The sequence below is a fragment of the Hyperoodon ampullatus genome (assembly GCF_949752795.1).
Source record: "Hyperoodon ampullatus genome assembly, chromosome: 4".
Taxonomy (NCBI): domain Eukaryota; kingdom Metazoa; phylum Chordata; class Mammalia; order Artiodactyla; family Ziphiidae; genus Hyperoodon; species Hyperoodon ampullatus.
The window spans coordinates 159,766,065-159,783,907 of NC_136917.1; the positions used below are offsets into that span (position 1 = coordinate 159,766,065).

A 17,843-nucleotide genomic window follows, 5' to 3' on the forward strand; every position below is an offset into this window, starting at 1 on the left:
TGAAGGTCTTATTATTTATAAGTTTTATCATTTTTGACAAAATACTTAATAACCATTGTTAGAAAATACTGATTTTCCTTGTGGCTGTTTGGGTTTGGTGAAGGAATATCTAAGTTTATGTTGCATTGATTTTAAGATAAGGGATATTTTCAAATTTGACTATGAGCTGTTAAGAAGATGTCTTTTGGGGCATTTTCGTCCAGATTTCATAGTCCACTGATAGTGAAATGCAGTTTGTTAGTTTGATACATATTGGAAATCATGAGGAATTTTACGTTTATTTTGTACTTCTTTGGCATTGTAAGATCCCTGGTAGTTGATATTCCCATCATTTATTTTTGTCCTTCAAATGAGAACTCACAGCTGGTATTGTAATGTGCTTAATGTCTCTATAGATTATAACCATCTAAAATTCTGTTTTTTTCCACAGGGCTTCAAGAGACCATTTAGCATTTTTTTCTCCCATTCCTAAATAAAATAGCACATGCACAGTCTGTCCTGAGAATATAGTTGCAAATAATGCCTCAAACAGCCCCTAGGGGGTGTGGGAGCACCTGTGCCTCAAGTCACTACTGTCAGTGATGAGGCTGAGACACGAGACACGATGTTTTTGTTCAGCTAGGAACTTCCTTTCTCCTCCGGGTCAAGTCTCAGTCTTCACTTACTAGCATTTACCCAGTCATACTTGATAGACTCACACTATTCTTTATGGGAAGGCAGAGACTCAAAGCTTGACTAGTGAGAAGACAAACAGTCTGTAAGCCATCATGACCCCAATATGGGAAAGGGTGACTTGCAAATGTAGTGGTTTGTTTTAGTGAGTCTTTTGCTCTAGATAGAAAAATATGCTTTTATTCTCTCCTTAGTGATTTTAACCTCTGTTGACTTTTTTTTTACTTTAATGTATTTTTTTTCTAATGGGTTTGTCAGCCCACACCTTATCACCTTCTAATATTCCTACTCACAGTGACAGCAAAAAAAAAAAAAAGGAAAGCAGAACAAAACAAATAGCTGACACATATTCTAAGCAATAAAAATATGACCAGTTTTGCCATTCTGTGCCCCTTTGTTTTGCTTTCCAATTGTGAAAATGTAGATTACACATTTTTGCCTTAATTCCTTCCTTGCTCGGAATCACATAAATGCTGCAGGAGTCATCAACTCTACCCTCTGCCTTAAGGGGGTAAAATTTATTTAAAAACAGATTTTTAAATAATTTTAAGAGCAGGAATATGTGTTTGCTTTTTCAGTCTCTCTAAGGATTAATCTTTAGAGTTTCTGTCAGTGTTTATAAATATCATGACTCCATAATTTATTGTACTTGACTCATCCATTTCCTACTAAAAATGTAGTATTTATTAAAGGTGTGTGATAAATATTGGGTAGAGGGTTTCTGTTGAAACTCATATACTTTATTTTTTAGTTTTTTGGTAAACCATTGTTCTCTGTACTTCTACAGTTTCTGCAATTATTATATTATTGTGATATGCTTATGAATTATTTTAGATTTTAGGTTGGGTTTCTACTTAAAAATCTATTTTTCGGGGCTTCCCTGGTGGCGCAGTGGTTAGGAGTCCACCTGCCAGTGCAGGGGACGTGGGTTCGTGCCCCGGTCCGGGAGGATCCCACGTGCCACAGAGTGTCTGGGCCCGTGGGCCATGGCCGCTGGGCCTGCGCGTCTGGAGCCTGTGCTCTGCAACAGGAGAGGTCACAGCGGTGGGAGGCCCGCCTACCGCAAAAAAAAAAAAAAAAAAAAAAAAAAGCTATTTTTCTTCTTTATTACCCTATTCATCTAAACTAACACTCTTATGCAAATTTATATGTGTTTTTCATGAGCAGATTTGCTGATATTCTTCAAGATTCATATTTTTGTTTCATACGTATTCATGTTCTTTTTTTATGTCACAGAGTCTTGTATACATAGACATAATTAATAGCAAAGAAGGTTGAGCAGTTTTCAAATGTGGTTTTCATATGTTGATAATAGATGGTAGCTTCTTTTTAGAAAAAGCTTTTTTCCTGCTGTGAGTGGAGGAATAGCACTTAAGAGAAAATGGCAAAATAAACTTAGAATAGGTAGCTAGTCTATGGCATCTGATGAAATATGGATATTAATAAATTGAGTCCTAAACTCCTTTGAGAACTTAGAGTTACCCTATATACTTATTGGGGTCGCTTAAGATGGTTACAACTATTTACCAGCATCGTTTATGAATCTGAAAGCAGAATCTTTAGAAAATGTATGGTTGTATTTATCTGGGATTTAAAATGCATCAAGAAGGAGTGTGGCAGGTAGTCAAAGGGGTGACATTCCAGGGTGCAAATAGGAACATAATAACATATTGGATCATGCATTTGTGGTTTGGCAGAAACACAAGTGAGGCCAGGAGAATATTTACAAACTCAAATGAACTTGCAGAATCCAGTTGAAAATTGAGATTAGGGCAATTCTAGGATTAAAATTTAGGAAACAGGAGAAAAAATCAACCTTCAGCAGAGAGCATGGGGAGATCATGATAGATTAGTTCATTTTGGTTTTAATTTCTTAATACGTGTCAATATAATGAGGAAACTGTAACAGAAGGCAGGCTCCTGTTGAGTGTAGTGCAAATCATTATTTATCAAGTACCTGTTATGTGAAAGGTACTTTGCAGGAAAGCAAAAGAGCGTTGTTTCCTGCATGGGCTCTGATGAGAGTTAAATTATAAATGGATCTTATTGCTGCTGGACGGCCAGATAAAAATGAAATGCTATGAAGCCATAAATATTTATCTCTTTGGTAGATGTTAAGTTTCTATCTCTCATCTTTTTCTTCACCTTTAAAAAAAAGTTTAGTCCAATTACAGAGATACATCTGAGGATCTCAAATGTTTCTGCTATTGTGATAGATTTGGAAATATTATTTTAATAGTCCGCTAGGCTATACTTGAGACAAAGTTGACCTTTATGTCTGCATGATCAAATAAGGAATCCGTTGAAATGGCAGGGAGGGTATGGGCGTCTGATAATTTAAAAGTTTTGAAGAACACGTGATTTTTTTTAAATCAATTAACCGTAAACATAATAGTTTATTTCTCAATTCTATTCCACTGGTCTCTATGTCTATCTTTATGGCAGTACTACAAGGTCTTGATTACTATAGCTTTGTAGTCAGTTTTGAAATCGGAAGTGTGAGTCCTCTGATTTTGTTCTTTTTCAGGATTGTTTTGACTATTTGAGATTCATTGCATTTCCATTTGAATTTAGGATGAGTATTTTCCATTTCTGCAAAAAACACCATTGGAATTTTGATAGAGACTACATTAAATCTACTTTTGGTAACATTGTCATCTTAACAATATTAAGTCTTCCAACCTATAAACATGGGCTAACTTCTCATTTATTTAGATATTTAATTTCTTTCCATGAAGTTGTGTAGTTTTGGGTATACAAGGCTTGTGCTTTTTTTGTTAAATGTATTAAACATTTTATTCTCTTTTATGCTATGGTAAATGAAAAATTTTTATACAACTTTTTTGGAGTATAATTGATTCATAATGCTGTGTTGGTTTCTGTTGTACAACAAAGTAAATCAGCCATATGCATACATATATCCCCATATCCCCTCCCTCTTGAGTTTCCCTCCCACCCTCCCTATCCCACCCCTCTAGGTTGTCACAAAGCACCCAGCTGATCTTCCTGTGCTATGCTGCTGCTTCCCACTAGCTATCTATTTTACATTTGGTAGCGTATATACGTCAATGCTTCTCTCACTTCTCCCCAGCTTCCCCCTCCTCACCCCATGTCCTCAAGTCCATTCTCTATGTCTATGTCTTTATTCCTACCCTGCCACTTTTATTTAGGTTCTAATACTTTCCAAGATATAAGGTAATTTTGGACTTTAATGTAGGATGTGTTTTTGCCCAAGGGAGTATTTTAAAAGCATGCCTTATTTTAACTTAAACTGTACTACAGTTTATGAAAATAGCACAGAGATTAGAACCTTTCAAGATCTTTCAAACTATTGAACAAAGAAATAATAGAGCACATATTACTAGTTCAAGTAAATTATATGTGAATTTTAGAAGCACTGTGTTACTTGTATTATACTGTTGTATTCTGTAGCCTTCTGTCCCTATAGAAATGTAGAAGTTGGAAGTGTATCTATCTACCCAACCGTGTATTTTACTGTAATATTTTTTTGTGTGAAAGATCCCCCCCCAAATTATCAATTATGAAGTCCCTGGACTTCCTATAGTTGCAAAAATAAAATTTTTTTATTATTATTGTTTCTCAAAGGACTCAAAATTTCAATTATTTCACAGTCATCACAATGATATTTGTAAATATCTCTATGATTCAGCTATTGTATATCTGTGTGGCCGTCTCCCTGTTTCCTCCTATAGGTGTCTATATCATTTTCTGAACAAAATGGGATATGCAACAAAATAAATAATACATTGTCATCTATTTTGAAAGACTAAACCATGTTCAAGGCTATTTCCACATTGCATCAAAGTTATAATTGCTGGGAATGTCAGGAAAATATTGATTATATTCAGAAAGACATTAATTGCTAACAGAGTTTCCCAAACTTTTCTTTAAATTTCTAAGTCATTTCAGGTCCCTTAATTCATATAAGACATGTAGAATTATTATTATTATTATTATTATTATTATTTTTATTTTTATTTTTTTGTGGTACACGGGCCTCTCACTGTTGTGGCCTCTCCCGTTGTGGAGCACAGGCTCCGGACATACGGGCTCAGTGGCCATGGCTCACGGGCCTAGCAGCTCCGCGGCATGTGGGATCTTCCCGGACCGGGGCACGAACCCATGTCCCCTGCATTGGCAGGTGGACTCACAACCCCTGCACCACCAGGGAAGCCCAGACATGTAGAATTTTCACACTGTTTGTTTCAAAGATTCTTCATATGACATACTTTTCTAATGCTTTTATCACAGTCAAGGTCTTCTAAACTGGGTTAAAGTATCACTTTTAAGATAGTAGACCCAAATTTATGTGCTGTATTCCAATGAAGTCTTCTCAATAAAGATATACATAAAAATTCCATATAATTATTGAATCCTTCTGAGACTGTTTTAGATCTATTGCCTCATTGCTGCATTCAGATAATATATGTATTTGAAAATAATAGATGTTACTCAAAATCTCTCCCATATGATACTTTTCAAAGTTTACTGTCTAACACATATCTTTAGTTCCTGTCTTCTTGTTAGCTTAAGGTCTTTGTGCTAGCTGTTCAAAATCTCCTTAAATCTTAATCCAATACGCTAGCTATATTAGCTTGGCTTCCAAGTGTTCTATAATCTTCTGTCTTCATCCAAACTCTTGACAGTTAGAATTAAGAACCAAGCTTGGGTACACATTATTAGAGATTGTCCTTTATTTGACATTGATAATTAGCTCTTCTCATCCAGATTTTACATCCTGCTATGGGTTCCCTTTATTCAGTTTATATTAGTTTTTTATCCAGTTTAAAGTAGTTATGCAAGAATTTCTGTAGTACTTGATTTATTTTTTAAACATTATATTTCAAGTTTAGAGATTTTTTGTTCTTCTTGTCACCTAATATTTCAGTTTCAGCAAGGCAAAGTTTGTTCTTATATGTATATTTATGTGTGTGTATATATATGTGTATATATATATATGTATGTATGTATATATATATATATATATATATATATATATATATATATATATATATATATATATATATAATGTTCTTATCCCTTTCATTTTATTTCAAAGTTTTCTTGTTCAAGTTCAGTGAGCCTATTGCCAGGTATATTTTTTGCAGTTCCAGGGAAATATACAATATCCCTTGTCAAGAGTTCATTATTCTTCTGTGATAAGCCTTTCTGGGTAGGAAGCTCTTTGCTTCCTGAATCCTCTTTTCTTTTCAAAAGTCAAACATTCAACTGGAAAAATGAAAGAATATTGTCATGTCTCCATATGTGAGAGCTTTGTATTTGAGAAATTAAAATGCACTAGAAGCATATTCAGGCTTTCTTCTTGTTTCTCATCATGTTTCTGATTGCATTTCCAATAATTATCTTGAAAAAGAAGAAGCTTCCAGATTAAGAATGTAAAGTGGACATGAGGCTAGAGACATGAAAGACAGTCCCCATCTACCCCTGCATGTTATCATGTCATTCCACATATTATGAGATTTACTGAGACCATGGACCAGTGTCTTACATCTCTTCTTCAGAGGATTGGCAATGAGATTCTCAAACGTGTCTGTGCCTATGAGCTCATGTTCATACCTTTTCCTTAGGCTAAGGGATTGTGCATATATGCAAGTTTATATTAATCATGAAGCAACATCCTACACCTGATAGATGTGCTTACTAAAAGGTCAGGTTTCCAGGAGAGTACCTGTGATGGCTATACTCTTAAAATCACACATGATGCAGTTTCTCCTCCTTTTTTTCCCATCATTCTGAAACCTGCTTCAGAGTATGCAATCGACACACTTTTCTTTAAATTTCTCTTCTTCCAGGTGAGAAAATATTTTAATAACTTATTAGATTATTTATTTATGTTCTATAACAAATTTTCCAAAACTTATACATATGTATGTGCATATATGTGTGTATATAATATTAATTTATGTATATAATGTGTATTAGTCATATTTTATTACCTGCATTATATTGAATATATGAAATATTTACTATCTTTCTATTGCCTTAGTTTGGTAATGTACAACCAAGAGAATATAGTTGTAGGGTATTGTATCATGACTCTCATAAACATACTCATAATTTAAAAAATCAATTTTCAGAATAAGAGAAATTGATAGGAGAAAAAGAATCCCTAAAAGTAATTGTCTAATGATTTACTGACCTTTTAGTGAAAAGTAATTAACTCAGATGTGTAGTCACAGGTTGGATGCTCTGGGAAGCAGGCTCTGGATTGGAGTTTAGGGGGCAGGATGTTTATTGGAGTGTGCTCTCATGATCGACATCTGTGGACCACAGTGGGAGTGGAAGAAAGAAAGGTAGAATGAGCAACTGAGCTGCCATGCAATTTGAATGTGTCCATGGCTGACCCCATGGGAAAGCTCTGGAACTAAACTTGCCCTTCAGTATTTTCTGCAATCAGCAGAAATGGCTTGACATTTATAACTTTGCAGCAATAAGTCATTGGTTATATGTTGCTCCAGGAAAGTGTAACCTTGGGCCAGGTGGCAATCTACAGTTCGGGCAACAAGTCACTTCATGCAGGGGTTCTGAGCAGCACATCCAAGTGTGCACCAAAAGGGCCTTTTAGCTAACAGACATGGAAGGGGGACTAACAATGCTAAGATAAACATTTCCTATGTGCACCTGAGGCATCAATACCAATTGGAAGTGAACTGGTGGAGAAGAGGCAGTATGACATCCTGGTTTTGAGCAGGGTTCTAGAATACATTGGGGTTGTAGCTTGATTATTCACTAGTTCTGTGATTTGAAGCAATTTATTCTCTGGGACTGAGGTCATTTATTTCAAAATTATTTCTCCTAATAAAAATGATTTTCCCTAAAATGTAAGTAATTTAACATCCTCTCCCTTATAGGCTTGTGTGGACTGATCAAAATATATCATGCAATCATTTACTATAGTACATAGCATTTTAAAAGCACATAAAAAAGGAAATTAGCTATTTTATTCATTATTAACTTACCCATGGTGTGCCCACTATAACAAGAATGCTTCAAATTACAAGTTTAAAATAGTTTATCAATTGATCTGGTGTCTCCATAAATACATTATCTGTACCAATGATTCTTAAACATTTTTGTACATTAACCTCACCCGAAGTTCACTAAAAATATAGCTGTCTATTTCTATCACTTATATTCAGAGTCACCAGGTTTGTGGTAGGAACCACTGGCTCACCCCAAAGTCTGGTATCCATGTATCCTTTTCAATCCTTTGGCTATTATGCCCATTTCCCAAATGTGTATCACTTCCTTCCTCCTCTGTAGTCCACTATTTCCCCTCCCCTGTGGTCCAGGCCCTATTAACTTTTCACATACGTTTCTCCATTTGAGAATGAGTTTTAGTCCCTGGTTAATAATCTCCCCTTCACGTTCCTTTATCCATTTCATAAACAGAAAAGAAATCACACATGCCCATTTTATCCATTAAAGGAACTGTGAATCTTTAATGGCGGCTTTACTAAGTCCATGTTGTTCTGCTTATGTCTGTCATAGATAACACAGCCAGCATTCTGACAAGGCGGAGGAGATTTAGTCGAACTATTCAGGATGTGTATTACCTCCCCATTATGATCTCTGACGGTGGAATCCCCTCTCTCAGCAGCAGCAGTACCCTCACCATCAGGGTTTGTGCGTGCGAGAGAGACGGGCGTGTGCGGACCTGCCGTGCAGAAGCCCTCCTGTCCTCGGCTGGCTTGAGTACAGGAGCCTTAATCGCTATTCTACTGTGTGTTGTCATTCTCCTAGGTAAGTCATTCTAAATCTTAATGTGTGATGACGATTCTGACTGTACCATACAATGGCGCGTTAGAAAAGAGAGTGAAAAAGACACACACACACACACACACACACACAGAGAGAGAGAGAGAGAGAGAGAGAGAGAGAGAGTCATATTGACAAAACTTTGGAATTAGTAGTGCTTTATGTGATAACAAGGCATGACTGTTTATTTTAATTAACTTTCTCAATACCATAGTTAATTTGGAAATGATTTGGTTCAAATGTGATGAAAGAGTTGAAATATTAAAAGAAGGGATACAATAAGAGAAATCTTTTTGGAAAGGACCTATTTTAGAAAGAATTGATATTAAATATTCTAAATTTCCTATTGAAAAGGCATTTACAATTTTTTTCAAAGAACATAAATGACATTACTCTGCAATGAATCTAACCACCAAATAAAAGGAATAAATTTATTGTAGAAATTTCTATCAGTCTAAAATGAGTTTACCACCAATCTTAGCTGAATTTTAAAGGACTAAATATAAAATATTTTTTGCCTCAGAGATATCAAATTTTATTAAATTAAAACTAATACATTTTTAGTTTATTTTGCATTACATTTTATTTTAATAGAAAATAAAGTACTTTCTCTAATTTTATGTCATATTTTTAATAGTTGGAATCTTATCACAACTGCATTTGAAAGTAATATTACTATAATCTCTTTATAATTGCTATACAAAACAAGAAAGGAAATCCAGATTTTTTTATAGGAAAGGCAGATGTAAATAATCTTTTGCTTTATAGTTTAAAATGGGTACATATATATTTTTCCAGTGTGTCCTCTCCCTCTAGTTTTCTCTTAGGAGCCTTATCTTTTGTTCTTTTCTTGCTACTGTGCATATATAAGGAAAACAAACAAACTATGTACTTTGAGACACAGATATTTTTGCAAAGAATATCCCTTGTTTTTTTCCTGGGTTAGAAGACAAATTACCCGTACAGAAGAGTGGAGATCAAGGTGGAATAAGACTGAGTAGAAAGGATGTTTAGGCAGGGTCGAGGCAGGTTGGGGTAAAATGGCAAAAATTGTGGGCTTTGTTCTAGGAGTTTAAGGAGAAGTTGAAAGCAGTCGCATCCCATCATAAAATTTGCATGTTGAAGAAAGATGATTATGAATGAAGTGGAGAACAGATCTTATGCCTGTAAAGAGAGCAGGTAGGCAAACCGACTAGGAATATGCCACATTTGTCTCACTCAGATATAGCATAATTTGGACCAGTATACTTAAAATGGAGATGAAGAAAGATTGATAGTACCAAGATGTTTTAGGTGAAATCAAAAGTGGTCTTGGGTAATAGGCTGCAAATCACAGGATGGAAATATTTACCAAAATCTTTACTGAATGCTTATTGGAAGTACATGAGATTCCATTTGAAAACTGCAGTGTTAATTATTTCAGGTCAGTGAACAAATATTTAATGTTTATGACATGGTGTCTTTTCTTGGAACAAGTTTCCAAAGGCTAAAAGTAAAGTAGCCAAAAATTAAAAAAAAAAAAAAAGTGATCTTGGATAAACTGGCTATGAGACTGAGTTAGAACAGTATCCAAGAAGACTTTTCATCTCTTGCTGAATGTGGGCCCTGATCTTCCCTGGGTTGGGGGACACCAGAAATGCGTTTTGTTGATGTCACCACAGCAAGAGTCTATAAAGAGAGAGAGGATAGAATAGGACTGAGCTGCGATAAACTCCAGTGTGATCGCTAAATCAAGAAGGATGCGATAGCAGAGAGCAAAGGAAAAATCACAGAACAAGGAACAAAATTAATAAGATATAATATCCTAAAACAAAGAAAATAAGTGCATCAAGGAGGACAGAGCATTCAACAGTGTTCAAAGCTGCCCAAAAGTTAAATAAACTGAGTAGCAAAAAGTATCAATTACACTTAGCAACTTGGAGTGTGGAGGTTTGATTCACCATAACAAAAACTATTTCACTGCAGCACAGTCTTTTGCAGAAGTGTGGTAGAGATGGTAGCTGGGAAAATCAGGCTTTCTTGATTTTATTAATTTATATATTGATTATATATATTTTAACAGCTATTTTCTTTAGAAATTAACAAATTAACTTTTTTTCTTTGAAAATGAAAACCGAAATATCACAAACCAAAAAGGAAAACAAAACAAGAACAAAACCCCGAAGAATAAACAACCATAAACATTGAACCCTCTAAGGTTCCTAACTGAAACTGAAAAGAATAGAACTCAGTGACTTTTCGTAAGTCAATTTTACTTCAATTAAATCAAAAACGAAAACAAAAACAAAAAAACACTCTGACATTACTATAAGTTCCTCCAGAGACCTTATTCTAAAAGATATTTCAACTGGTGGAGGAATGTTACCTTTGGCTATTGTTTTCATTTATCATCATAAAATTATTTTTGCATACTAAAATTAAAAATCTTTAAAATTGAAAGATTTCAATATAAGGTACATTTAGGTATACTATATAAAATAACATTTTATTATTTCATGAAACAATACATCCCTTGAATTCACTTTATGAAAATGTTGTTTCCCCTTTGGGGTAAATAAGAGAACATTTCTATATTTTATGCTGTACCTCAGGGCTAATGAAACAAAGTTCCTATTTGATGTGTTTGTTCTTTCAATTTTTATTGAAACTCAAATGTGTCTTTACAGTTTTATCCGAAGGTTGCAGAATTTCTTAAGCTTAGATTTAAGCAATCACTATTTATAATGTGATTTAAATTTTTCATGGCCTTTTAAGGGTTTTTATCATTATTCAGAAAATATCTGACCCACAGACTTGGATGGAGTCATTTGTAGTTATGATGGTTATATAATGTTGGCTGTATATGTATAAACAACCAACCAATACATATGTATATGTATATGTAAAGTATAATGTTGGTTAATGTGTGAGCTCATAGGTTTCAAGGAAAATATCAACAACATCAGAGGTAGCAATACATTTAGAACTTGTAATTCTGAGATAGCATTCAACCTCAACAGCTAAATAACTCATGAAGTTAATCTTTTAATACTGAAAAATGTTTTACTTAGTAGCTGTTTGTGAACATGACTGTGATTGTGGAAACTCAGTCCCAGTTTTGCCACTAATTAACTGTGTGATCTCAGGACCCATGAAGTCTCTTGTTTCTATTTCTGAATCTACGAAAATAAAGTTTCAACTAGAATGACCTTAGAGTCATCTGTAAACTTTTGTGGTGCTTATTTATGTTTTATTATAGGTTAAATATGATTCACTATTTTACAGTTTGGTCAGACTCCATCTATGTATATACTGATTACCAGAAGATGGTGCTTGAAAACTAAAGGGCCTAACTTTAAATGGTAAATGTAAACCCTGTGAGTTGAGTTATGTTTTGTCAGGATTACCTTTTCAGATCCATTTCAAGGAATGGATAGAAAAGAATTTAGAGTGAGCCATCATGATGCAATCAGAGTTTGGTGCCAGAGGAGGGGATTGTCAGAGTCCTCTTTCCCTCCCAGGGATCTGACATTTCTTTCCCAACCCACCCTATTACTTGTCAGAGGGACCAGAACTGTTGGCAGAGTGAACCAGTGCAAGAGACCATTGAATCAAGATCTGCATCAGACCTCTTCCAGCTACCTTTGTAGTCCATGCATCACATATGATCTGCCGACCTAGATGAATCCACCACATAGTTTGCTCCTATTCTTGGATGTAAATTTCATCAAAAATCGGGATCAAAGTGGGTGTGATGGGAGGAGACTGAGGAACTAAGAGAGGAGGTGGAATTGATGAGAAGATAACTGCCAACCTGTTTGCCATGAAAGCTATTTTAAATGACCTTGTGGGCTCCCCTGAGTTTGAAAAATTGTTTCAGTGAGAAGTGTCATTACCAATTATGGCTACAGAAGCTAATCAAAATCATCTCCCTGACTTGGGCCACCTCATTCTACCAAGTTTAGTACTCACATATGATGGTATAAAAAAAAAGAAGTGATATTTAGGGGTAAACAAATCTGCTATGAAAAGTAGTTTGGGGGAGTATGTTAGGAGTCAGTACATAATGTATTCAAATGCAAGTTGTATGTCAGTTTTAGTTATGAAAACTCAAAGCCCCTTAGTACTCTAAGCACTGGAATGATAATATAAGTAAGTAAATATAATATAGGAGAAAACGAAGAGAAAACTGTTTCCACAAATCTGAATTCTTTTACGAATAGAATAAATTACTGACACAATAAATTCATTATAATTTTCTTATATAAAAAGAAGCACTTGGGTTTAAAATCCTGGCCAGACTTAAAGGAAGAAAAAGAAATATACTAACCAAGAATAAAATATTCATTAGAATAAAGACATTTCAAAAATACTACAATTAATTCATTTTATTCCAGACTATGTAATCAAACTTGAAAATACCAGAAATCATTTATAATATAATTTTGAACAAAGGAAAAGCTCTGTACCCCCCTCTCTGTCTGTCTGTCTGTCTCTCTCTCTCTCTCTCTCTCTCTCTCTTTTAATAACACCATGGCTCTATCATATTATATTTTCCCAGATGAACCACTGAAAGAAGTACTACCCTGTTATACATGTATGGTTTGATATACTGTGGGAGACTCATTTGAATATACTTATTTGCCTGCCAGTTTGCAAATAGGGATTTAACTCTCAAATTTATATGTATGATTATTATCTTCACTTATTCTCTTCAAATAAATTTGGCCTTGGGATTTTGGGGGAAATATTTAGTTTATTTTTCAAACTTTAAAAAATATTCTCAAACAAAATTAGGTGTTTGGTATTATTAGGAACAGTAAGTTGATTTTTAAAAAATATATTAAAATGATTTTCCTAGTGAGACTATTACTATTCATGAAGGTTCACTTAACCCAGTGCCACATTATCACTGTCACAGAGATTATTCTTTTGCTCATCCACATAAGAATTGTTTACAAGGGCTTCCCTGGGGGTGCAGTGGTTGAGAGTCCGCCTGCCGATGCAGGGGACACGGGTTCGTTTTCCGGTCCGGGAAGAACCCATGTGCCACGGAGCGGCTGAGCCCGTGAGCCGTGGCTGCTGAGCCTGCACGTCCGGAGCCTGTGCTCTGCAACGGGAGAGGCCACGACAGTTAGAGGCCAGTGTACCATAAAAAAAAAAAAAAAAAAAAAATGTTTACGGAGTATCTGCTGTGTGCCATTTGCTCCAGAAACCTCTACTGAACAAATATGATTGTAAAGAAATTCATTAGGAGTGTACCTTCTCATTCATGCTTCCACATTCTTCTCTGAATTGATTTGAATTTGCCTTTGACTAAAGGGACCATATGTCCATATTTGTCCTGATGTCCTGTTGTCATTATAAAGGAAATCCCCTTCCACCCTTCAAAAGTGTCCCAGATTGTACGGCTATTTATAAATTGATCTTTATAATAAATAGTCATGTAATAAATCTAGGAATCATTTGTCACTGGCAAGTAACTCTCTTTCTCTAGAAAAGAGAAAGATGTAAAACTCTAAATTCAAACTTACCTAGTATCTATATTTTGAATCAACACATAAATATCAGGAATATTTTCTTAAATTCGGGGAAATAAGCAAATAGAAGCTATCATAATAATAAACCCAGCATTATCCACTATGTTTCATTAGGCAAATATGATACTGATATTGGTGAAGGATGCAAATTACCTCCATACTTCGATAATAGTACTGATCACATTCCTCCTGTTATACATGCACATAAAGTCCCTTGGCATCAACTACGGACCATTTCAACATAAGGAAAATAACTTGATTTATTGACAAAAGTAAGAAATTTTACTATAATAAATTAAGCAGTCTGTAGAAATAGATGTTTTGATCTAGAGCAGCCTCCTCAGTTAATCATCAAAATGAGCAGAAATATATAGTAGATGATAAATATAAACCTGTGGGTAGAATGGAGTGCATTACTTGAGGATACTGCTTGGATCACTGAATTAGAAAGCTGTAGGCTGGATTTACACTAAAATAAACAGTGAGGTATTAAATGCATATTGATGGCATTCAGTGAAATGTTTCTTTGTTGTTGTTTGTTTGTTTCTTTTTCCCAAAAAGAACGTATAAGCAACGTGAATAGGAAACTACTGTATTCTGTAGCAGAGCATTTATGAAGCAGAGCCACATGCAGCATCAGCATTTAATTTTCTACTTTTTCTGTAATCACTCCCTTTCCAACACAGTGACTCACTAATTCCCCATGTCTACTATAACCTCCCCATTGCATTTCCCCATTACTTAGGCAGTATCCTCTTATTCCATACTTTTCCAGATGATTCCCTGACCCTCCTTAAAGATGTTTTGTCTCTTTTTTCTTTATTCCCACAGGTTCCCACGTGCCTCTTGTATGCAAAATTAGCTTCTTCCCAGTACACTGTGACCACCTCTTTCCACATATGGTAGATTTCCCTCTCATAATTATCCTTTCCACTTGTGGCTTGAATATCTATTCCTCTTTCTTTCTACATTTTCAAGTCTTAAAATCACATATACACTATGATTTCTAGTTCAAATACAGGCAAAGCTTATCTCTATTGTTTATGAGTATACATAAACAGGGGTTAAACTATAAAGAGAAGCAAGGAAACAATAAAAAAAGAATAGAAGTTAGTTTTTAGAGGGGAAGGGTAAAAGTGTGGATTCGAGGGTGTCAGGTATGTTCTTTATCAGAGAATAGGTAACCCGGTATTTGCTTGCTTTCTGACCATTTGTTAAAGCTTACATATAATCAGTATTTCCAGGTAAAATACAGTTTACAGACATAAATAAATAAATAGACAAAATACAGTATAGAAATGTGAGTTTTGTATAAAAAATATATATCTGTAGGAGTTTCTGTGTGTGTGTATGTGTACACTTACAGATATATTACATGGGACATACTTAAGCTATATATATGTATAAGCTATAATATACTTTTGATATATATATACACACTTATGCTATAATATGTATAGCATAAATATGTCCTATGCATAATATTGGGACAAATATCTACTATATATACTTAATGTGTTCATAAAATATTTGCACATTGCATGAGACATACTTAATTGTATATTACACATATATATGTATGTGTATACGTACACATATTATATATATATTATGTAATATGTATGTATACGTATATTATACATGTATTTTTGTTGTGTTTCATCTCATATTATACATATATAATACATGTATATATTTCTGTTGTTATTCATATCAAATTTACATTTAATTAAGTGTCCTGCATTATTTGCTAAACCTAACAGCCTTACATTCCATTTGAATATACCTCTCTGATTATTGTATTATAAGGAATGTTTTAAATACTAGTGAACCTTATAATTGTTATCATAAAGTCTAAATTATCAGCTAACCAAGAAGCAAACAGCCTGTAGAGATGAAGTAAAGGGTATTGGGCCTAATGACAGAAAGTAGACATATATTTCTATTTAGTAATGGTTTAATACCATCAAATAGAGTAATCTGAAACTATTGAAAAACCACCAATGCAAAATACCCAAGATCTATTTCTATTGATTTATTCAATGGCTACAACATTAATGATAATAAGAACCTATTCACTGCTTTTGGCTAAGTTGCCCTAAGACACACAGCCAACAGGTCACTCAGTTCCTTGTTCTATATTTTTAAAATAATGAAGTTGATTATGGTAATGGAAACATCATCATCTTTTGTGTGAAAAGTCATAAACTACAGCCCAAGGTTTCCCACCTGCCATTTGTGTGGTCTTATGGTTACACGGCATTTACTTATGTAATCTCTCCTGAGTCTCAGTTTCCTCATTTTAAAAATGAGGAAATCCCCAGCTCTGCTTTGAGGATTAAGTTAAAAAGTTATGTAAAGAGCATTGTGTAAACAAAAAAAATCCTATGAAACATAAATTATGTACAAATAAAATAACATCTTTTGCAGCTTGATAGATAAGTGCAATAATTAATGCCTGATAATATTATTCTAAAGAGTAATGAACAAACAAGATGTACCATGTAAAATATCCCTGCTTTGATTTTCTACAAAACATCAAAAGGAAAGAGTTAAAGATAGGGGCTCCTTCTTCCTATTTTACAAAAACTTAAAATATCCTGCCTTTAGTGTACTCCTTAGAAGGATAAGTATCTGTAGATTGAATCCCACACAGAATTATTTTTCCAGTCAAAATTTCATATTGCTTTTCCATCATCTGTTTCCCTGACTGAATGATTAGACTTCATCACTGCTCACGAATCCTGAAACCATAGCCTGGCAAATGAGAATATCACAGAGTTCTCCAGAAGATCAGCGATTCCCAATGTTTTGTAGAGATAGATAGTCATTTTCTACATTCTTCAAGATGTTAAAAATTCTTGCGTTGGTATTCACAGAGTGCAGAGATCAGGGCTATGTTACAACGTAAGCCTAAATGGAATGTAGCTGATGACAGTGGCTGGGAATTGCTGATATCCAATCTCCAAGAATGTCCTTCTTCTTTTTCTAACCCTTCATCCTCTTTCCGTTTTTCCTTAGCAATTGTAGTACTTTTCATCACCCTGAGACGCAGCAAAAAAGAGCCCCTGATCATTTCAGAGGAGGACGTGCGGGAGAACGTGGTCACCTATGATGACGAGGGGGGCGGTGAGGAAGACACCGAGGCCTTTGACATCACAGCCTTGAGGAATCCATCTGCTGCCGAGGAGCTCAAGCACCGGAGAGATATCAGACCGGAAGTGAAACTCACCCCCAGGCACCAGACGTTTTCCACCCTGGAAAGTATAGATGTTCAGGAGTTTATTAAGCAAAGACTGGCTGAAGCTGACCTAGACCCCAGCGTCCCGCCTTATGACTCTCTGCAGACTTACGCCTATGAGGGTCAGAGATCGGAAGCTGGGTCCATCAGCTCGCTGGATTCAGCAACCACACAATCAGACCAGGATTATCAGTACCTTGGAGACTGGGGACCCGAGTTTAAAAAGTTAGCTGAACTCTATGGAGAAATAGAATCTGAAAGAACAACTTAGGGGGTCAATTCTTGCAACCTTCTAGAATTCGCTTCCTGAGCAAGTGGAGATATAACCTCAGCAATGGCAAGGAAGAAGCTTGGAAACAGTACTAGGAACTGAGCAAGCAGAGCACAGCTACTGTAGAAACAAGTGCCCTTTTCATGATCGAAACTGGGTTATTTAATCGGAAGAAAGTCAAATTAGAAAAAAAAAAATACAGAGAAAAAGCTATTGTTCCTTGTGTATATTTTCAATTGCTCAATAAAGTCTGTGTACTGTTTAATGAAGAATACCTGAATTAAGCCAAACAATGATATTTGTTTCAATATTTTGTGATTTCTTTTCAAAAGAAAAACTG

The 17,843-nt window shown here is 34.9% G+C and overlaps 1 protein-coding gene across 1 annotated transcript in view; it reads left to right on the forward strand.

Moving 5' to 3' along the window:
• Positions 1-17,503, forward strand: part of CDH18 (cadherin 18) — a gene marked incomplete at both ends in the record, with an annotated part of 338,110 nt that extends 320,607 nt beyond the window's left edge. Inside the window, 2 exons of the mRNA XM_079703309.1 lie at positions 8,206-8,457; positions 17,013-17,503. Coding sequence (XP_079559435.1) covers positions 8,206-8,457; positions 17,013-17,503 — 743 coding nt within the window. The remainder of the gene's footprint in view (positions 1-8,205; positions 8,458-17,012) is intronic.
• Positions 17,504-17,843: the final 340 nt, after the last annotated feature.